Source organism: Cyprinus carpio, unplaced genomic scaffold, assembly GCF_018340385.1.
Source record: "Cyprinus carpio isolate SPL01 unplaced genomic scaffold, ASM1834038v1 S000006658, whole genome shotgun sequence".
NCBI lineage: Eukaryota > Metazoa > Chordata > Actinopteri > Cypriniformes > Cyprinidae > Cyprinus > Cyprinus carpio.
Genome location: NW_024879282.1, coordinates 1113475 through 1135652, shown reverse-complemented (window position 1 = coordinate 1135652; position 22178 = coordinate 1113475). Strand labels below are relative to the sequence as shown.

The following is a 22178-nucleotide window of genomic DNA, read 5'->3' as shown; positions in this document are numbered from 1 at the left end:
TCACTTTGTATACCAATGAATATCTCTCTGTAGTGAGGTAGTTCATGAAGAACTTTATCATGTACTGAGGATGACTCCTTGCCATCTGAGTGGTAAGAGTCACACACTAGGGCTGCACAATTAATCAAATTTCTAATTGCGATTACAATTATGGATGGCACAATTACGTAATCGTTCAAAGTGCCAATTAATCGTTCAAAGTCCACTTATGTTATTCTGAAGATATGTTAGGGTAGGATACGCAACTATTACAAAAGGTTAAAATCCTCACAGATGCTCCAGAACGAAACACAATGCATTAAGAGCCTGGAGGTGAAAACTTTTTGAATTTGAAGATCAAAGTAAAATGAACTTATTTTATCTTCTGGGAAACATGTAAGTATCTTCTGTAGCTTTCAAAGGCAGTACTAAATGAAAAAACAAAAAAAATTATATTTAGGCAAAATAAGAAAAATGTACACAGCTTCATTCTGTTCAAAAGTTTTCACCTCCAGCCTCTTAATGCATTGTGCTTCCTTATGGAGCATCAGTTAGCGTTACATTTGAACCTTTTGTAATAGTTGTGTATGAGTCCCTCAGTTGTCCTCAGTGTGAAAAGATGGATCTCAAAATCATACAGTAATTGTTGGAAAGGGTTCAAATAAGCAAAAGAAATGTGTGGGGACCTGGAGGAATTTTCTGAAGAACAGCAGGCAGTTTAACTGTTCAGGACAAACAAGGCACACAAAAAAAAACAAAAAAAAAAAAAAAAAAAAAAAACAGCTGTGGATCATCCAGGTAACAACACAGTATTAAGAATCAAGCGTACAGTATGTAAACTTTTGAACGGAGTAGTATTTATAAATTCAACTATTCATTTCTCTAAACGCCTTTAATGTGAAATATCTTATTCAAATCAGCACTAAATAAAAAATAACATGCATTTTGCATGATCCCTCTTATTTTGGTAAAAATAAATAACATTTTGCAGAAGCTGCAGTGGATGTAAAATTTTGACCACAACTTTATTTGTTGAGATTTTTCCAGAAACGTATGCAATCACGAAGCTATTTTTTTCACTTTTATAAAAAAAAAAATTGTATGGCAATTTACATATTTGCATTTTGGGGCTGAGCTACACTATAGTCCAATAAAAAAAAAAAAAAAAAAACCTTTTGAAAATGTCTGTTTAGTGATGTAAGAGTATAGAAAAACTGTTACCTGAGTCTTCAGCAATCCAGACAGGTAACGTACTGTAAGTTAGTGAAGCACTTTCTCTGGGATGGTCCCTCAATGAAATGAACTGCTGTTACATCAGGTTGTTCTCTGACAATACTGTAATACTGTTTACATGCCATCAGGGGTATAGGGAGTCTGTCAAAGTAAAAGAGAGAAAGATAGTGATGTTATGGATAAGTGGCACAAATAGTACCCTATTGATTATTTTTTTTTAGCACTGAACTGGATGGAGCGCATCGATGAATTGAGTTTTACCAAACGCGAAATCACTTGTCCCTCTTCGCTTCCTGTAGTTACAGTTCTGACGGCGCTGTGCGCGGGTTTATATTTCGCGGGAGCGGGCAGCTCACGATAACATAATATTGTCAAATTTTCACAGAGGCGCGATATTCTCGTCACTCAGGGAGGAAAATGAGTTTATGGGTGGATAAATACAGACCATCGTCCTTGGCTAAACTCGACTACCACAAGGAGCAAGCAAACCAGCTCAAAAATCTGGTAAAAAGCAGAACTTCTCTAGTAAAAAAATCTAACGTTATATAGACCAACTGCTGTTAGTGGTGTTTATGTCAACCTCAGTAAACAACTAGATATGAATTACATTTAATTTAAAATCATTGCGCTCTCTTATGGAAGAAAATACTTAATTTTTTAAAAAGTTATTTAAAGTTTACCAGTGCAGCAACAGTAACGTTAGTTTGCAATGGCTGTGATTTAGATTGAAATACGCTTCACTCATTCAGCTATGCTGTCTTTAATTAGTCATTAGATAGTATAATGATCTCTCACTGTTAAATTTGACAGGTCCAGTGTGGTGATTTTCCACACTTGTTGGTTTATGGACCGACTGGTGCTGGTAAGAAAACCCGGATCATGTGTTTGCTCAGAGAGCTGTACGGACCCGGGGTCGAGAAACTCAGGATTGAACACCAGTCCATCACGGTATTACAGAAATAAAGAAAACTATTAACTATTAAGCTATAAACTGTCGTCTAATGATATAACTTATTAACTATCACTGTTCGTTTCTTGTAGACTCCATCTAAAAAGAAGCTTGAAATCAACACAATTGCCAGTAACTACCATCTAGAGGTGAATCCAAGGTAATGAAGAGGTTTACTCGAGTCTGGGTATGTTGAGCCTTTAAGCCTTTACTAGCAGAACCTCATGTCTGGTCTGTTTTCCTCAGTGATGCTGGGAACAGTGACCGTGTGGTCATTCAGGAACTGATCAAAACTGTTGCTCAGTCTCAGCAGATTCAGTCCAGTGCTCAAAGGGAGTTCAAAGGTTTGCTCTTTCATTGGGTTAGATCATTAATCTGTATGTTAAATAGCTAAGAGCTGCGTCTGGATTTGATGATCTTATATTAATGATCCAGACACTTATATATCTAATATAAGAGTAGTGGCAATGATCAAATGTCTTTACAGTGGTGCTGCTGACAGAGGTGGACCGTCTCACTAAAGATGCCCAGCATGCCTTGCGCCGTACGATGGAGAAGTACATGTCCACTTGTCGATTGATCCTGTGCTGTAACTCCACCTCAAAAGTGATTGGCCCCATCAGGAGCAGATGCCTGGCTGTGAGAGTCCCCCTACCAAGTGTGGAAGAGGTGAAGCATTTTCTTCTATTATTCAGCAAGCATGCATATGTTATTTAAAAGTGGCATTAAAGACATTTATAATGTTACAAAAAAATCTGTTTCAAAAATGCAATTCTTTTGACATTTTTTAACATTCAAAGAATCCTGAAAAAAAAAAAGTATCACGATTTCCACAAAAATATTTAGCAGTACAAACTGTTTTCAACATTGAAAATATTGAAAAATGTTTCTTCAGCACCAAATCAGCATATTATATTGATTTCTGAAGGATCATGTGACACTGAAGACTGGAGTAATGGCTGCAGAAAATTCAGCTTTGCGTCATAGGAATAAATTAAATTTGAAAATATATTAAAATAGAAAAATGTTATTTAAAAATTGTAATATTTCACAATATTACTGCTTTTTTCTGTAGTTTTTATTTTTATCAATTAGATTAACATATTTTCTTAAATATGTTAATCTAATAAAAATGCATAAAAATGAGCATCATAAGTTTTAAATGTTCAAGTGTGTTTTGCTTGACGTGTGAAAACAACCCAACCTTCGTCCTCTCAGGTGTGCAGTGTTCTGTCAGGCGTGTGCAGGAAGGAGGGGCTGCTGCTTCCTCCTGAACTGGCCAGACTGCTTGCTGACAAGTCTGGCCGTAACCTTCGTAAAGCCCTGCTGATGTGTGAGGCCTGCAGAGTTCAACAGTAAGTCAGCAAGACTAAAGATCTCAGAGAGTTAAATACATGCTCAATGTTATTCAGTTTCCCAATGATAACCACAAATGAAGTCCCCGAATGAACATAACTCACCTGAAGTGTATGCCACACTTACAGTCTATGTAATCTTTTCCGAAATTGACTTTTCTGCAGGTATCCATTCTCTCCAGACCAGGACATTCCTGAGACAGACTGGGAGGTTTACCTCAGAGAGACCGCTAATGCTATAGTCAGCCAGCAGAGCCCTCAAAGGTCAGAACATATTAGAAATACGTGCATTGATTTTTAGGGTTTCAAAGTCCTCGCAAATCCTGTACCTTTGATTCAACTATATGTCCGTTGGTTTGGATCCTTTACGTTATGATAGATTTGAATAATTTTGGTTTCAATAACCTGAATTTTTTTTAAGTGGTATAGATGTAAACTAAACTGTCTGTTGTATTTTTGCAGACTTTTGGAGGTCCGGGCACGATTGTATGAACTTCTGACACACTGTATCCCGCCAGAAGTCATCATGAAGGTACAGCTGCTTATTTACAGCATAAGGAAATCATTTATTCTGTGAAATAGAATTAAACTTTCAGGGTTAAATAAAATTGATTAAGAGTCACTGCATTAACACTGTTTCTTTGCATGGTATTTAGGCCTGGTGACAGAGTTGCTAAGTAACTGTGATGGACACTTGAAGGCTGAGGTGGCTCAGATGGCAGCATACTATGAACACAGACTGCATCTGGGCAACAAAGCAGTCTACCACCTGGAGGCTTTTGTAGCTAAATTCATGGCCATCTACAAGAAGTTTATGGAAGATGGACTTGACAACTTCATGTTCTGAGCCACTGTAGCCTAAAATAATTAGATATATTAATTGTTTGTTTTTCATAATAAAAGCCATTTCAAATGTTCTTGGCCTGCTGTTATTGCTATCTAATCAAAGAGGTACAGAATTTCACATGGAGAATGAAATGAGCAAAACTTTCACAACATAAAGAACATGAATATTAGAAAAGCAAAATATAATTTTTATATGTAAATATGACTTAAAACGGCCAAGATAGGTTACAGAAAATTGTAAGAGTATGTAGGAAATTAAAGATTTCAAAGTTACTTTACTATGACACTTAGTACAACATTAAATGTTTATTTAATACATTATAATGTTTATATATATATATATTAGACAATGTGAGTATGAGTGTGACATTACTTAGCTAACCATAGTAAGACCTGTAATACACCAGAACAGAATAATATACTTTTGCCCCATAACTTTTATTTTACAACTCAGGCAAAATGGAAAACTGTTGTGCAGACTTGACTAAATATTGTAAATATACTTCTTTTTTTTTTTTTAAATAAATAGTGTTTTTACATGGTAATGGTACAGTTAAATAATTATCCAGATCTTCCTGGTTCATGTAGTACCCATTATGAAATTCCATAAGTACTACAATTTAAAGAGTTAAAAGCATAATATGTAGGTTGTCAAACTAACAATTAAAACAAATAAATTAGAGATACAAGAGTCCACTGAAACCATTTCCTTTCATTTTTTGGTGGTTAATTTGTGTCTCTTGACTGAGTAGTAGACAACAAGGCCCACTGTGATCAGCATGCAAGAGCTCACCACAGAGAGAAAGCCAATGACAGGCTGCTTGGTGAGGACATAATGGCCAGAGCCATGCACTGGAGCAAGGGGACACTGTTGCTGAGGCGTGCCTGGGGCAGGGAAGCCGTTGTGGTGGATGATGTTTTTGTAATGGGCCAGTGAAGATTTTGAAATGACCTCCTCCTGCACATGACCATACATGCCAAAGCCTGGGTCCTGCCGGTCGCTGAACGCATATGCAAAATAGCCCTTCAAATTGACTCCATCCAGCGTATATGCTAAAACAACAAATCAGAGGTTAGAAAACGACTGAAATGAACTCATGAACTTGTAATGTAACTACAAAGCGAATTCAGATGACAAGGTAAATAAGGCCTTGCCAGTGTTTTGGGAATAGTAAACAAATTTTTTTCAAAGCTCAGATAAAGAGCGGCTTACTATTTTTCCTGAGATCAGCAAACTGTTTCCCTAGTTTTCCGCTTAATAATTAAGCTTCTGTGTGTGGATGTGTGTGTACAACGTGAGCTTTGCTAGAAGCCTAAATAGAAATGGCATTGCTTTGCGTCATCAGAACTTATCCCAGTGAGTTACTGTCTTGGGAAAATCAAACACATCTTAAACAATTACATGATATAAAATTCAAATATAACATTTTATTATAGATTTTAAAGGTTTGTATTTTATAAATTAGCCACATATAATAATACTGAAACAATTAATAATTAATTACACTTACAATAAGTTTAATTATACCTATTATACCTATTTAGCTTCAATAAACTGCTATTGACAAATGCTAAAAACTGGGATTGGTATAAGCCACCCCGGAACCACCTATTGGTGTGTAATACCTAACATTACATGGTTTCTTACCTTTCAAGGCCTCATTAATGTAGTTGTAAAGGTAGTAGATGCGCAAACTATCCTTAAACCTAGCAATGTCCTCCTGAACTCCATTGGCCATCACATAAATGGGAACCCCTTTGTATCGAGAGTTAACCCAGTTCAGTGCCTTGCGAAGACCCCAGGGGACCACAGGAGAGTTGCGTCTTGGAGACATGATCCAGGTCACGTCAGATATCAGCTGTACCTGCAGCTTGTCTTTGAAAGTGTATTTGTCTTCCACTCCATCATACACCATTGAAGTAGTAAAATGGCTGATGGCGAAGAAATCGTAGGTTCCTTTAACCAACAGCCGATCTTCATTGCTAAATGTGGGTAAGTGGTAGTTGAAGAGATCAATATTGTTTCGCTGTTGGAGCCAACTACGCATCACAGCTGGGTAATCGCCACTACCGAAGATGGGCTCTGCAAACCAGCCGACTCGAAAATCCAGGACTCTGTTTGCAGGCTCAACGTCCTCTCTGTTGAAAGAAAACGCAGGTTCGACCCAGTCCATATGAAGAACCAGTGATGCCTTACCGCCTTGGGCTTTGCGAAACTCGCTGTCATAGATGTGCCAAGCTAAAGCATGTGCACGGAGCAGCTGGTGACCCACAGTGTATTCGAGATCCTCATCATTAGGTTCATTCAGCGTGATCCACAGCTTGACATGAGCTCCTAGTCGTTGGAAACACAACCTGGCATAGTCCGCAAAGGCCTGGACTGTCTTCTCGCTCTGCCAGCCGCCACTAGCCTCAATGGGTGCCGGCAGACTGGACAGTTTCCCTGTGTGGTGCCAAAGGGTCACAACAGGGGTTATGCTAACCTTTTGTAGCTCACTGACAAAGCAATGGTAGTATTTTAGAAGTGTTTCATTAGCATCAGACATCCGGCCTGTTGGGGTGATGGAGGACCAGTTGAGGGAGAAGTGGAAGTGTGAGATCTGCATACGGTGCATGTCAGACACCTGCTGGAGAATGCTGCCGTAATCGGCGCAGTGGTGTGTCCGGTGCATAGGGGGTGCCAGCACACCCGGGACCTTTTTCAGCTCTCCGTTACCAGAAATGTTCCAGATGTAAACGCTAGGGTCAGCAAACTGGGTAGGTATAGTATCAACTTCAAAGCAGGATCAGAAGACATTCAGATGATTTTTAGATACAAAATTAGAAAAATATGCTAATTATATTTATCAATGTTTGAAGTTTGAACAAAGGTCAAAGATAAAAGTTAAATGCATTGTATAATCTACACAGAATCTAAGTTCTATAAAAGTGACCTTTGAATCAGATAAACAAAAACGATCTTAGTTCGATTTGCTGGGCTGAAGAGTGCAAAGTACAGCCATTTCCTTAATTTTAATAAAATATGTGGAGTTAGATGTTTTTTGTATTTAAAAAGGAACAATGACATTAATCAACATTCAAATAAATATAAATATACTAGAGTTAGCCAAAAGGCTAATTTCCATGGTCAGTCGCTCTCTCTGAAGAGCTATGCTATGCATTAATAATTAATGTGTGCATTAAAAAAAAGTCTGTACCTGTATTGAGTTGGCTACAACACCCCAGGCAAAGTCACAGGGAAAGACGCCCTGTGCAGGGCGGTTCTCGGGCAGCTGAGGAAAGCCATTCTTCTCTATGAGTTTGCTATAGAAAGTGGCAGATGTCTTTGGTTCTCTTTTCAGATCAGGAGTGTTGAAATCCACATAGAATAGCCCTCTTCGTATTCCATATTCTCGATACCACTCATACCCGTCCAACAGAGACCAGGCTGTGTAGCCAATCACATTTACTCTGTCAAAGCGGATTGCTTTAAAGAGAAGAAAATTATTGTTTATAATCAATTACTAATTGTGAAATGTGGATTGTTAATGCTTAATAAGTCTGAATAGCCTACATCATAAATGCTCCTTCAACCATTAAAAGATATATGAGATGATCTCAAAATGCCCATATACTGGTTGATATATGATCTATTGTCATTAATTCTATCATTATCACCCTCGGTTCATCCATGTACCTTTTAGAGTCTCCATAATAAAGCGCTTTAGGTAGTACATATGCTTGGCATCCTTTGTTTTCGTGTTGCCACTTCCATACCAGCCGCTCTCCACCACAAAGATGGGAGGATTGTTGTACTCGGCTCGGACCCAGTACAGCAGCATTCTCAGACCTAGGTCTTCTGTCTGGCCAAAGCGCAGACTGTCATTGATCAGCTGAAAGCTAAGAGCAGGTCCGTGAGACAGGGCAAAGAAGTCTGCCGTACCATTAACATACAAGCTCTCGGTCTCCGTGAAGGACGGCAGTCTGTGGGTCAAATTGCGTTTCATGCAGGGTGGATAGTCTCCATCAACAAACAACGGACGGGCGAACCAGCCGAGCACGAAGTCCAGAGAACACTGACAGGCTTTGCTGTTCTCCTGTCTGGTTCTGCTAGGCTTGATCCAGTGAGAGGCCAGAGCCATGGACACTCGCCCACCCTGACTGGAACGATACCGCTCGTCATACAAGTGCCAGGCTGCTGCATGAGCCTAGAAGACAACATAGGTCAGAGAGAAAAAAAAAGTGTTAATACATTATATGTGGAAACCATGTACTGTATGCTGCACTTTTACATAAACTGAACAAACATAATTAAACAAAGCTAACAAAAAATTAACAATATCATTCTAACCTTGAAAGAGTTGTTTTAATATATTTTGGTTTTTATAAACATTAAATTTTTGTTCATGAACACACACACACACACACACACATATATATATAGATATAGATATATAATATAGATTGGCCAATAACATGTAAAAAATAAATCATAAAAAATGTAAAAGTTATATATTTTTTGTAATACTTCATTTTTTAGGAGTTTTTAAAAAATCACAATGTATATATAAAACATATTTTATTATTGGAATATTGTATTTTATTATATATATATATATATATATACACACATAAATATATATATATATATATATATACACACACACACACACACACACATAAACAGACATAGAAAATTATCCAGATATAGATGCAATTTTGTCTGCCCTCTTACTTCTATCTATAAATTTGTTTATTAAATACATAAATAATAAACATTTGATTATGTGACTCTAATTACCTTCAGTAGATTATGTCCAACTCTGAAAGGCAAGTCGGAGTCATTTTTGATACCAGGTGCCACAACCCCAGTTCCATATCCATGCCAGGCCACAACAAAAGGATTGTCAATGGTAATCCAAAATTTCACATCAGATCCAAATGTTTTAAAACAAAAATCTGCATATTCTCTAAAAAGTTCGACCATAATCGAATTGCTCCAACCTCCAAAGAGGGTCTGCAAACTGTCTGGCAGGTCCCAATGATATAAAGTCACAACGGGCTGCACTTTAATTTCCTTCAATCCACGAATTAGATTTTTATAATACTCCACACCTTTTTTGTTGTAACTTTCTTTGGTGCCGTTGGAGAAGATGCGCGGCCAGGACAGAGAAAACCGGTAGTGACTAACTCCAAGTTGCTGCAGGGCTCGGAGATCTCCCGGGATGTTGTGATAACTGTCACTGCCAACGTCGCCTCTGGATACCCGGGTCCCTCCTCGAGTAAATGTGTCCCAGATAGACTTACCCTTCCCGTCTTTCTCCCAGGCTCCTTCAACTGAATAGGCAGCGGTGCCGACAGCCCACATAAACTTGTCAGGGAAGTTGTCATATAGGAAGGCTTTGTCACCGGGATATGGAAGTTTGCTAAATCTATCCCATGTGTGCAGTCCTGCGCCTGGAGCAGCTGCTGTCCACTGTAGCTGACTGAACAACACAAGCGCCAAAACAATCCATGTAACTTTCATGGTGTCAGAGAACTGGACGACTTTCCAACTGTTAAACAAGTGAGCTGTGTCTCTTACCTCACTCCGAGTCGTTTGCAACTGTGGTATAACCCACCTGGCCCCATCTGGGCCCGTTTTTGTCCTCTCAGGAAATCTATCAATTATTACCCAGGCACTTGACGGGTAAATAGGTATCCAAGCACTGCGCAATTCCAGCCTCCATAATAACACATTTCCTCCTGCTTGTGTATGATAGGGCAAATATGATTATACAGTATAACAACAACAACAACAACAAACAATTTATGGTTTCTTCAGTGGCTCTAAAGGGCAACTGAATATTTTTTAAGACTGTAAAACCTATGAATGAACCACATGTTAAAGGAATACTAGTTATCCAGTAATCCAAAACAGTTATCCAATGACTTTCAATTTATGAATGAAATACATCTACAGTAGATTACATTAATGTTAACAGTCCGGAATTGTAAAATTTATAAAAAAAAAAAAAAAAAAAAAAAAAAAAACAGCTTCATAATGGTCATTTTGAATTGGTCAGTCCAATATTGTTTTGTATGCCTTTGTTTCAAATGCATTCTGTGTAAGTGCTACAAACAGGTGTATTTTTAATAGCTAGAGCTTGATTAAGTAATAAAATAAACATTTTACAGTATAAGTGAAAGTACTGTAATATGTACTTGGAAACAGACATGCATTTAACTGAATTGTCTGACTGCATTTATGGAAACTCTCTCCATCTGGAAGGCTAATGACTTTGTGCACCTGCGTGATCGGTACCAGAAGGAAAAACGGCCATTGTAATATGTTAATGCCAATAATATGTTCCCTTGGGATTGTTTTATTAGCTTTAAACCAGCCATTTGTCCCTCTGAAGAGGCCATGTTCACATTATCTGGCCTGTTGGCCTGTCTGACTCAGGCAAAGCATCAATATTACAGTCACATTTACTGCCAATGTACATAATATAATTCAATTAATTTAATAATTTATTACTTTGATGGGGGAAAAAATATATGTTTCTAATTTTCTGTTTATAGGAACTATATGCTGTTCTATATAATCACCAAAAATTATTAAACACCTAAAAATCCCAAAATATTATTTTTTAACACCTAAATATCACAACATTTTATTTTTACCAACCATTTTTTTTTTTTTGTGCCATCCAGACGAGGAAAAATCAATGGTGTGAGTCCTGTGTTTCCCTGCAAGGCTTGTTTGTCAGTCACCTGTTAAAGGTCAGTTTTGTATGAATTTATTTTGAGTGGAGAAGCATAATGTATTTTCCATATCACAGTAAATGGTAATACTGTGTTACACTGACATAAATGTTCTGAAACGTTATAGCCAAAATGATTTCCTTCCATATAGATCAATTATAAATAAAGATGGTTGGATAGAAAGAAAGAACAAAAGAGGAGAAAGAAACAAATCCAAAGTGTGCTTTCAGCTGGAACAAAAACAACACACTCACTGAGCACCGAACTTACTTAGTGACGCATATTTGTGTCTAAACCGTTTCAGGCCTTCCTCTGTATGTGGAGGTGGTGGTAATCCAAAGGCTGTTGATTCATGAACTGAAGACTCACTTATTGCTTAAATTGATCCAATGGGGCTGTTCCTAAAATGCAAAAGTTACTTTGAATGAGAGTGTCTGCTAAACGACTACTGCTACTAACAGTGCTTGAAGACAACCCATTGTACAATACAGTTAATAACTGATTTATCATACTTTCTTTTGATTATAAAATAAACAAAACAGGAAATAATCTCCTTGATCATCAAACAAAAACAAACCTTAACCTGGTAATACAACCTAGATAGAACAGCTTGAACTATAATGAACCTAGAATAGAATTTAAGACCTTTAGTAAACCTTTAGTTTAGTTCTCTTTGTTTGCAATTCATAAACTGCATAACAGAGGCACGGAGGCTTTTAAAGGCCTTTTATTACTCTCCACTTATTTGAATGCCTAGCAACATACCGGACAAATTATTACTGCTATTCAAATCTCCAGTAAAACAGTCAGTAGAAGAACAGACTATTCTGTAATCTGGTTTTGTCAGTTAACATGCAATTAATCAAGATTTTAGGTTAGAATGTAAGATTAATGAAATGAAGAAAATAGATTTCACTATTTCAGTCACCTTATTTTTTCTTATTTATTTATTTCAAATGTTTATAAACACATATTCATATTTTTAGAGTATATTTATTTATATAGGCCTATACATGTTTTAATCAATTATTTTATAAATATTTATCATTTTATATTTATATTTCACCTCGTCCTGTCCTGTGGCAAATAATTTTTAAACAGCAAATATTCAAAGGTGTCTCTCAGTTACAGTAGAGTACAGTACAGTACAGTGATCATCTCTAAATAATTTCACTGTAAAATTGCTATTTTAAAAGCATGATAGGTTAGGAACCACGGCTTGACTTGCCATGTCAAATACTCGATTGCAGTTTCAATTGCAACGCTATATATATATATAAATATAAACATAAATGCAGACTGATCTGAACCACTGATCTATATATTCCATATTATAGATCATGGATCTGAACCTGAAGCTAATGCTTCACATCCGCAATCTCTCCCTGAGCCACGCCCACACGTGATCATGCTAATTAGGTAGCGCTAATTAAGGCGTGTTCCCCGTAAGAAAATAAATATTCAGCAGTGCCTCAGCTCTTGCTCACATCACAATGGAGGAGTTTCTCATGCCACCTTACAACTGCAGAGGGTATCCTGGCTATTTCCCCTTTTATCCCGGCCACGGGAAATTTAAGCACCAGAACTGGAACAAAAAGGGAAACAATCTGTATGTTGCGCCAGATGCCCCCGATTATTTCGACGTTTATAAGTGTGCGCAGTTAAAAGCCATATTATCTCAGGTGAACCCGAGCCTAACGCCCCGCCTACGCAAGGCCAACACTAGAGAGTTCGGTGTGCAAGTGAACCCAAAGGTAGATGCCACTGTCCAATGCTCACTCGGGCCCAAAACGCTTTTTTATCGCGGTGATAAATGGGACTCCATTAGCCCTCTGAAAGACACCCTGCCCAGCACACCCGTCAACTCCGTGCGCTTCTCCCGACCCGTCGCCATCTACTCTCCCGTCTTCGACCGCAGGATCTTCTCCTTATCCACGACTGCCGGTGAAAGTAAGGACGACGGAGGGGATGAGAGCAAGAGGACGGACAGCGAGACGGACGACGACGAGAAGTGTAAACCGGATGAACTCACCCACAACGAATCATTGCAGGGGAAGTCGGTGGTTCGGCGAAATAAACGGTCTAACTTTCAGGTTTGTTGTAGGGAAATTTACCCAAAATTAGTGGATATACTGTCGAGTTATGGTTTTATATATACTTGTATATACGTTGGTAATTAACCCGAAGTAGTCGGGTTTCGAGGTCGCATAAATTGGTTAATCGCCGAATAAAATTTGACCTCATGAATATGCAAATAATTGTATTCGCCCATTCAGCGTTGAGCGTTCACAGCTCAGGATGAGTGCGAGACTTCTAATGACGTCATGTCTGTCTATTCGCAACTTGAAACCTGCAAAAGCGAGAAAAAAAAAAAACTTGCACAAGCGAAGAAAAATGCTGTTATTCACAACCTTTTTTTTTTAAATATTAAATTAATATTTAATGAGGAAGACACCGAGGGAGTCTGAGTGGTTATTGGTTTCTCAAAACTACATGTAAACTGCGTTTTGGGGAAAATGGATCACGAGAATTCTAACAGTTTATTCTTGTTTAGTTTTTGGAGCAGAAATATGGATTTTATCACTGCAGTAAGTGCAATATTCGATGGGAAAGTGCGTTCGTGTGGTGCATCTCGGGAACCTCCAAGGTAAAATGCATTGACTCAAACTTTTAAACTTAAGATTTAAACCTAATCAAATGCCTTTTCCACAGGTGTACTTCAAGCAGCACTGCAGGAAGTGCCAGGCGGGGCTGAATCCGTATAGGGTGGAGTCCATTCAGTGCCAGGTATGATTTGGCGTAGCAAATATATAAAGCTGTTTGTAACGTTTGACGATGTTTTGTTTTCCCAAGGTTTGCTGCAAGACTCGCTGCTGCTGTGAACGGAAGCAGAGGCACATTGACACGTGTCGTCCTCACCGCCAGGATCTGTGCGGCCGCTGCAAGGGCAAAGGCCTTTCCTGTGACACCATCTACAGTTTCAAGTACATAGTCTGATTGTTCAGGTCTAAAAGTGTTTTAGAATCTGCATTGGTGGCTCAAGCGATGTATTGGGTGGGGTGTTTATTGTATTCTAATGTATAAATTTATAAAGTATTGCAGCATAATACCGGTGTCAGTGTGAATGGTTTCTGCTTTGTGATGGGTAGTTAACCCAAAAATAGACTTATTTACTCGCACTTTTTTTTTTTTTAAAAAAAGGGCATTTTGTAATGTTTCTAACTGAACTGTTTTGTTCCAATTGATTTCCATTGTATTTTTCTGACAATTCGATGAGATCCGTTTGGATACCAATATTCCTCAATGACATTTTGTGGTCCGCAAGAGCAGTGCATGCAGGTTTGGAGTTTGTGTACTATCCCTTTAAAAGTAAAACAAAAAAAAAAAAAACTGAAGAATCTCAACATGAAGAAAGCACAATTTACTTCACAAAAGCTTTAAGTATTTACGTGGGGTAGGGGACGATGACAATTTTCCCAAAGAGGCTTTACATGGTGCACTCTCTCTAAGCATGCATTAGTGACAAACACTAATCTCCATGTGGTCCCTCCCTTTTCAACTTTATACAAATAACATTTTAATAAAATACAACTTTTAATAAATACAATTCAAAGGAAAATACAATTATGCATGCTTGGCAACTGACAAAAAACAATTTTGAAAACTATGTTCAATACACTGGTTTCTTAAATACAAATTTACCCTAAACGTGAGCCTGTTTATGGTGGAGCGCAGAATGTTGATTGAAACGCAGCCAAACGATCTCATATCAGCACTTGAAGTAGAATCCGCTTCAGCCGTAGTAGCTTTACGATTGAATGAACAAATCGCTGAATGTCAGCGTGTGTGCAGGTGCGGAGGCTGATATTTAGCGATACGCCAGTGATGGACAGGTTCAAAAAAGACACAAGTTCTCAGCTTTAAACGATTACAAGTATTGTGAAAATGACCGAAGACATCCAAACAGTATACTGTGTTGTTCCATCTTCAGTTTTGCAGCATGTCCTGATCAATTTTAAAGACATTCTTGAACAGTTACAGTAGAAAGGCATCTGTTTCAGTGATCCATCATTGCACATTCCCCACGTTTACAAACAAACCAACTGGAAGTTCTCACTTGGGTGCTTCCTTTCTAAAAATGCAGCATTGCTTTCAGTAGCAAACAGGATTTTTTTTCTTCTTCTCATGGTTTACAACATGAAAATTTCAACGTAGTGCAATATTTAAAAGATGGGTTTGAGTGACTCAATCCAAGGAATCTTGCAGGAGCAGCTCCGTTTCTCCATTATTGCTGCACATTTGAGGACCTGAGGACACGCTCACTCTCAGGAGCCCCTTCCTATTCAGTACAGTCAAGGATGCTCGTGCAAGTTTCCCTAAGAAGGGCACAAGTTTATGAGTTATACACCTTCGAAAGGGTGGCAGCACTCCCAAACGTTACACTGGATCTGGCCTGGAGCGGGGGGCAGGAGTGGAGGGTCTTGGGATGAGGGCTGGTGCAGGAGAGGTTGGGTGACTATGGAGGAATCCAGTGGTCGGGTGGTCCAGGCCAGGGCTGGTCTGGGGTGCTGCAGGCTTCCTGTCAGAGACTCACGCCGGACACGCTGGAGTCTAGGAGGCTGGATGAGATCACCTGGTACCCCTGAGCGCGGCGGATCATGTCCCGGATCTCTCCGTTGAGCTCCATGATCTTTGTGCAGACGTCTGACATGTCCTTGTTCGAGCCAACCAGGGCAAAAGTGCCAGTTTGGCCCAGAGTTTGGTGGCGGAAGTAGACGTTGAGGAGTGTCTGGATCTCATCCTCTGAGCTGCCACCGAAAATGTCATTTGGCCACATTCGTCTAAAAAAATACAAGAAAACTTATGCAACAATACTAAAATTTCAATACTAGTAAAATTCCATGCTTCTCAATATGAAGTTAGGCACCACAATGAAAAATAATATGCTGTTAAACACCAGCGTTACTGTTTAAAATCATTGAAAATATGAAATGAGTTAAAAATAAAAACTAAATTCATTAAAATTAAATAAATAAATAGATGATAGATTTTAATTTGAGAAACAAATTCAGAAACAAATTAATTTTACAAAAACAGAAACATTTACACACTGCCTTCGTTAAAATTAAAAATGTCACATACACATTGTAGCAGTAACACTAGACCGTACTACGAAATGAAATGATTTAAAAAAAAAAATGTAAACAGTTTGCACATTAACACGAACAGTCCTAAAATAAAATAAAGACTGACAACTAACAAAAACCAAACTTACAAAACTAATTGATAAATAATATATAAAATTCTCAAATATAGTAATTTTTTATACTCACTCCCTGGAACACAATACATAATTTAAAACATTAAATCAAAGTAAAGTCGGAGTCAAAAAAAAAAAAAAAAGTGCATATTCTTATTGTTGGATGTGTGCAAAGAATTCACTTTTTTTTTTTCAACTTAATCTATGCTGCACAAAAAACAGAGTTTTGTCTCCCCCTATTGGTGTCATATCTCACCTGCACTCTTGAGTGTAGCGGATGGCCATAGAGAACTCGTTGTTGTTCAAGCACTCCAGGATGGCCTGTACAGCTGCCTCTGAGCTGGGGAAGATGGACTGGGAGCCATGCCTTTGCGGATCCTCTAGATCACCAGCTAATGAGGCTTCCGCTAGCCGCAGGCAATTCTTCAGATCGCTCAGTTCACGTGACATGTTCCACAGCTACAGATTGAAAGAACACCATCAGGACCGAGTGTTTTCAATCAACAATACAAGTCAACCTGCTAGTGGCTACTTTTTTATAGTAAGCCAAATAATTTAATTTTTTGCCCAATTACAAAATTTTTGGTTTCTTAAAGATGCACTACATTTTTTTTTTTTTTTAGGTTTTATGTTTAAGGTTATCGTTGTAACTGTAGAAAGCCAAATTGTCACCAAATTCATTTATTTTGCAATCAAACATTTTATTTGCTATTTAAATTGTGCAATGTTTGTTTAGACTTATTTCAGGCTCATTTAAATAATGCTCACATTACAGAAAATATTAGAATCAATTATAGTTCTAATTTAATCAACCAAAAAGAGATGAGGTGTATCTGTGGGTTAATGGCTGTACAGTGTACCTCTGGCACAGAGCTGATGGTGTTCACTTGTCCGATGAGTTTACAATAGGACTGAAACAGCAGAAGGAGCTGGAAGTGAAGTTTGTACAGTCGCTGACACAACTCCAATTGCTGTGGATGATAAAGATACATTAGTCACATGACATGTTAAAGGAATCATACAAATTCAATGCCACAAAGAGTAAATACAGAACTCTAACATCCATTACACAGTATGTCTATATGCATAAAAAATGCTCATAACAATAAAATTGCAATTGCATTTCTAATTTTATTGTATTTTTTTACTTCTGTAGTCTTGAACACTGTTTAATCCATTAACATGATCTTAAAAGTGTGCTTATTCAGCATAAGATTGTGTAAGATCATGCAAGTAAACACTCGCTGGCAGGTGAAGCGAACTGAATGCATGTAGTGAACTATAAAGCTGCAAACACAGATCTCTCACTCTAACAGATGAATAAGAGAACAGTTTTTAGTTTTAAACTTACAGCCAGAGTTTCCATTTGCTGCAGAGCATGTCATAAAACAGAAAAGAGTTGAGAAGGGAGAAAGAGACCGCGTTAATACCCAGCATGCAATCCGTGAGACTGTGCCACTATGCTCAGAAATCCCATCCACATAATTAGAGGATTAGTGCCAGTCACATTCAATCCAAGAACCCAAGCCATATAAATCAAGCAGAGGATAAGGAGGCAGAGTGACAAGAGGAAGAGGAGTGAGGAAATATTACATGAAATATTGCATTGATAACACCGCCGTTCAAAAGGATCAGTAAGAAATTAATAATTTTATTTAGCAAGGATGCATTAAATTGATTAAAAGCGACAGTAGAAACATGTTACAAAAGATTTTTATTTTAAATAAATGTCATTTTAACTTTCTAATCATTAAAGAATTCTGAAAAAATAATTGCTGTTTCTGCAAAAAATATTAATATACAATATATATATCAATATATAATATAAAATATTAAACAGCACAACTGTTTTCAACATTGATAGTAATAAGAAATGTTTCTTGAGAAAATCAGCATATTAAAATGATTTCTGAAGACTACAGAGATTGCTGCTGAAAAATCAGCTTTGCCATCACGAGAATAAATAGCATTTTAAAATAAATACAAATTAAAAAAAAATGAAATGTAATAATATTTCAAAATATTACTGTTTTTACTGTATTTTTGATCAAATAAATGCAGCCTTGGTGAACCAAAAACTTTTGAACGGTAATGTGTATAACCCATTGACATAATATGTACAGATCTAACAGGAACTATTGTTTACATATTATGAATGTTGATTCATGTAAACAGTGGCAAGGTGGAAGAGCTCGCATAGACCACTATTTGTACCTTCTCCTCAGAGTCTCCAGGCTGACAGGTGATCACACCATCATCAAGATACCTTGAAAATGTGGCCTTACAGTTCTGCAACCACTGTTGAAAGAGGAGAAGAAGAGAGGATACCTCTTTCAATGTAAGTTGATTTAATTTGCCGTTTTATCATCCATCCTGTGAAAATTGTCACACCTCTAGTAAGTCTCCTAATTGGAAGTCTTACTCAGTTCTGTAGCTCAAACTACTGTAGTAATTCAAGTGCTTCTGTATGAGAATCTTAGCAGGCTAGAATGACTTACTGAGACAACTGCTTCCTCCCGGGTGTTAAATGTGTCCAGATACTCCTGCAGCTCAAGTACACTGAACTTCATCTTCTCTAGAAGCCCATAAGAAACAATCTACAAGAGGAGAGGCAAGACCTAGTATAAAAATACTTTCTGACTGCTTGTTTATAATATTTGTTAGGTTAGGTCCCTGAAGCACAGACTTATGTAATCAACTTTGAACATCCACTGACCGTTTCTGCATCTACATACAGCATGGGACAGTCTGAGCATAAGGCCAACATCTCTGATGACTGCACAAATTTGGACCCAATTCCCCTCAGGCTATCTCCAAGGTAACTGGCAGCATCGCTGGTCAGGGAGCAGAACTTATTCTGGATATTCTGTAGAGGGAAATACATATTAACAATGCTAAAAATTACTTGTGGACTCCTAAATAGCTAATATGAATAGAAATTTTCAAACTGGGCTGTGTACATATAAGGGTGACTTTACCTGAAACATTGTGGAGAAGATGTGGAAGGTGTAGACGGCACAAGAGCCATCCGTATCACACAACAGCTGGTTAATGTGACTCCGCCAGGCTTCTTCAGCATCGTCACACACCATGGGCTGAAATGCTGCCAAGATGGCAGAGAAAAAGGGGGAGGGTGGAGGAGGAAAGCCCAGCTCATCCAGATCATCTTGGTCCTCCCCAAAATGGTAGCTATTGAAACCGGAAGAAATGAGGTTACCCTTCAATAATCATGCCAGTTAACAGTCTAATGCTACAAAAACTGTACTGATGTGTTCACCTGGGCAGGGAGTTTGGGTTCTGGTTGATTCCAGCTCGGTTTTGTTCTGTAGGAAGGTCCAGATTAGTGCTAGAGCCACAGTCAAACCTCATTGGCAACTCATTTGCACCGAATGGCAGGTCCTCCTCTTGGATATTTGACTCCTCGTCTTCTGGTAAAACCTGTGAAGATGAGAGAAGGTCACTGGTGATCTTTGTTTCTCAGTGTGTTGGCTCTTATTGTTGCAGACTCCATCCTAGAGGTCTCAATAGATGAGAAATTCCTTACAGTAAAAGAGTTAAGAGAGACGAGAGAGAGAGAGTCAAGTGGTCCTCTGTGTTGTCAGAAGACACAAACCACAGTTGTCACATCAACTCTCAACAAGCTCTAAACTGCCTTTCTGAATTAAAAAACATGCAGCTGTATCTTCTTCAATATACAGTACACTCATTATAACATTAATAATGTAACACAAGGTTATAAAAAAATACATGTGAAAGTTAATACACACATTTGTAAATAATATATATGTAAAAAATAATTTATCTGTATTCAACTTAATATTGTCTGAACCAAACTCTATGTGAGGTGTCATATTAGCAAGTCTAAATATGTCACAAACATGCCAGTAATAGTTTCAAACTGCTTGATGAAGTAAATATAGGTTCTTTGTTTTGTTCTGTGTGCACACTTGCAGAATAAGTTTCAATGGGCTTAATGTCATTTTAAACATACACGCGGCATGATGTGGTCATCTGGTAGTGATGCTCCCAAGCAAGGTGTAGCAGCATTAAGAGAATTTGGGTCAGCTGATGTGGTGTCGTAGGAAGTGGAAAGAGAGTCTGTATGATTGGTGTCCTCTGAGGGAGAGAGGTTCATGGTCTGAAATGAGAAAATGCCCAGTTTAAGGAAACTACCATCAAGCTAGATAGATAGATAGATAGATAGATAGATAGATCACATACTAGTTGAGAGTGGGAGAGGCTTTGGCTGGTTGAATTGGACTCTTCCTCTGAGGAGTCATCGGTGTCCTGTTGGGCATCATGTAGGCCAATGCAGGGGGTTATGTCAGAGTGCTGGCTCTCCTCCAGGAGCTCAGTCAGATCCGTGCTGTCCAGAGAGCGCCGGCGCACTCCCCAGTTAAAGTTATCCATACTCTCACCCTATTAAAACAAACACATCACACTCATTTAACACATGAGTTGAAGTTGGGTGTAAACTATTCTGGCCTCTTCAGCCCAAGGAACTAGACATAACACACTTTTCATTAATCATGGAAAAAAGAAGAACTCATGCAAACATATAGTAAACACAATAGACCAATATCTGAAAATATCTGGCCAAAAAAAAAAGTAAATTCCTTTGTAGTCTAGGGGAAACAAAGCAAAACACAACACAAAAAGAAAACTGCTTTTAATCATCCTCAACCTGCAATTTTTTCTAATCAGTATTTAAAACAATCTGAATTGTAATCGTTTCTTACTAAAATAGTGAGGAATGTTTTCATGTGAATGAAACAAAAATAATGGCATGAGATACTGCTATCATGCATTTCTACAGTATGTAATATGACATCCATATTTAAAACACATTAAAAAAACAACTAATCTCTTTACCCACAGCAGCTTATGACAGATTAGAGCCTACACCACTGACACACATCATTTAAGTGACTCTGAACAGGTATGGAAACATGATCCAGCCATCCTCTATGTCACATGCTAACACAGCTGTTCTTACCTGCAGCTCCTACAGCAGCACAGGAGAGAAAGAGAGAGAGTGTTAGCCACACAGTGAGAAAGACCAGAGGAAAAGCAATGGGCACATTAGTCAGGCAGTCTCTGATCAGCTAAAGTGTTATCTCATTATCCAGAGAGAACATGAATGAAATAACTGAAAGAATAAGGAAAGACAGAAAGCTGAAAGACAAAGAAATTTGTTAGCAGGGACAAGAATTTTAACTTAATTTAATTAAATGATTTTGGCTTCAGTTCTGATTCCACTTAATTTGATAAAAAAAAAAAATAGTAGAACTAAATGTATTTACATGACATCCAATTACATTAACCAATATAATTTTTAAGGAAAAGGAAGGAATCAGTTCTTAGTTTGCAAATGTATTTGTTAGAGACATAAAACATAAAGAAATAGTCAAGTATTTAGAAATCAACTAAAACTTTGGGTCATCAAGACTTTTTAGTGTTTTTGAAAGTAATCACCTATGCTCATCAAGGCTGCATTTATTTGATCAAAAATACAGTATTATTGTGATTTATTTATATTAGAATTTTGGAATTTATTCCTCTGATGTCATGAATTTTTAGCACCCATTACTCCAGTCTTCATTGTCACGTCATTCAGAAATGATTCTAATATGTTGATTTGGTGCTCAGATAGCATTTCTTATTATCACAGTATTTATGATTATTTGATGAATATAAAGTTCAAAAGAACAGCATATATTTGAAATAGAAATCCTTATAAATGTTATGACTGTCACTTTTGATCATGTTAATGCATCCCTGCTGAAAAAAAGTATCAAATTCTTTTTAAAAAATCTTACTGACCCCAAAC

At 37.8% G+C, this 22178-nt stretch overlaps 3 protein-coding genes and 1 pseudogene across 4 annotated transcripts; 2 read left to right on the top strand and 2 right to left on the bottom strand.

Annotated features, from left to right (window-relative positions):
- Positions 1-1503: 1503 nt before the first annotated feature.
- LOC109074839 (replication factor C subunit 3-like) lies at positions 1504-4433 on the top strand. The gene is made up of 9 exons (XM_042755284.1): positions 1504-1716; positions 2023-2160; positions 2254-2321; positions 2408-2505; positions 2649-2830; positions 3380-3516; positions 3682-3780; positions 3979-4048; positions 4172-4433. The coding sequence occupies exons 1-9, from the start codon at positions 1630-1632 to the stop codon at positions 4361-4363; spliced, it is 1071 nt and encodes a 356-aa protein (XP_042611218.1). The 5' UTR covers positions 1504-1629; the 3' UTR covers positions 4364-4433.
- A 348-nt stretch (positions 4434-4781) lies between these two features.
- On the bottom strand, positions 4782-12447 carry LOC109074838 (klotho-like). 2 transcript variants are annotated; one of them, XM_042755283.1, is made up of 8 exons: positions 11359-12447; positions 11012-11097; positions 9926-10089; positions 9143-9827; positions 8039-8549; positions 7560-7828; positions 6011-7136; positions 4782-5415 (listed from the first exon to the last, which is right to left on the bottom strand). In XM_042755283.1, the coding sequence occupies exons 3-8, from the start codon at positions 9970-9972 to the stop codon at positions 5075-5077; spliced, it is 2979 nt and encodes a 992-aa protein (XP_042611217.1). In that variant the 5' UTR covers positions 9973-10089; positions 11012-11097; positions 11359-12447; the 3' UTR covers positions 4782-5074. The 2 variants fall into 2 exon arrangements, with proteins under 2 accessions (XP_042611217.1, XP_042611216.1); XM_042755282.1 differs by having other exon boundaries at positions 9143-10089.
- A 106-nt stretch (positions 12448-12553) lies between these two features.
- Positions 12554-14195, top strand: LOC109097738 (zygote arrest protein 1-like). The gene is made up of 4 exons (XM_019111351.2): positions 12554-13181; positions 13643-13735; positions 13801-13875; positions 13942-14195. The coding sequence occupies exons 1-4, from the start codon at positions 12582-12584 to the stop codon at positions 14083-14085; spliced, it is 912 nt and encodes a 303-aa protein (XP_018966896.1). The 5' UTR covers positions 12554-12581; the 3' UTR covers positions 14086-14195.
- Positions 14196-14494: 299 nt separating this feature from the next.
- Positions 14495-22178, bottom strand: part of LOC109097910 — a 50304-nt pseudogene continuing 42620 nt past the window's right edge.

What these genes read in the sequence shown, in the direction of transcription:
- LOC109074839 (XM_042755284.1), top strand. Translation starts at nt 1,630, where the DNA reads ATGAGTTTATGGGTGGATAAATACAGACCATCGTCCTTGGCTAAACTC. An exon ending in CCCTACCAAGTGTGGAAGAG is followed by an intron (nt 2,831 to 3,379) that starts GTGAAGCATTTT and finishes TCGTCCTCTCAG; the next exon opens with GTGTGCAGTGTTCTGTCAGG. An exon ending in GAGGCCTGCAGAGTTCAACA is followed by an intron (nt 3,517 to 3,681) that starts GTAAGTCAGCAA and finishes ACTTTTCTGCAG; the next exon opens with GTATCCATTCTCTCCAGACC.
- LOC109074838 (XM_042755282.1), bottom strand. Translation starts at nt 11,033, where the DNA reads ATGGCACAAAAAAAAAAAAATG. An exon ending in TATTATGGAGACTCTAAAAG is followed by an intron (nt 7,829 to 8,038) that starts GTACATGGATGA and finishes TTCTCTTTAAAG; the next exon opens with CAATCCGCTTTGACAGAGTA. An exon ending in CATTAATGAGGCCTTGAAAG is followed by an intron (nt 5,416 to 6,010) that starts GTAAGAAACCAT and finishes TTGTTGTTTTAG; the next exon opens with CATATACGCTGGATGGAGTC.
- LOC109097738 (XM_019111351.2), top strand. Translation starts at nt 12,582, where the DNA reads ATGGAGGAGTTTCTCATGCCACCTTACAACTGCAGAGGGTATCCTGGC. An exon ending in ATAAACGGTCTAACTTTCAG is followed by an intron (nt 13,182 to 13,642) that starts GTTTGTTGTAGG and finishes ATTCTTGTTTAG; the next exon opens with TTTTTGGAGCAGAAATATGG. An exon ending in GCATCTCGGGAACCTCCAAG is followed by an intron (nt 13,736 to 13,800) that starts GTAAAATGCATT and finishes CCTTTTCCACAG; the next exon opens with GTGTACTTCAAGCAGCACTG.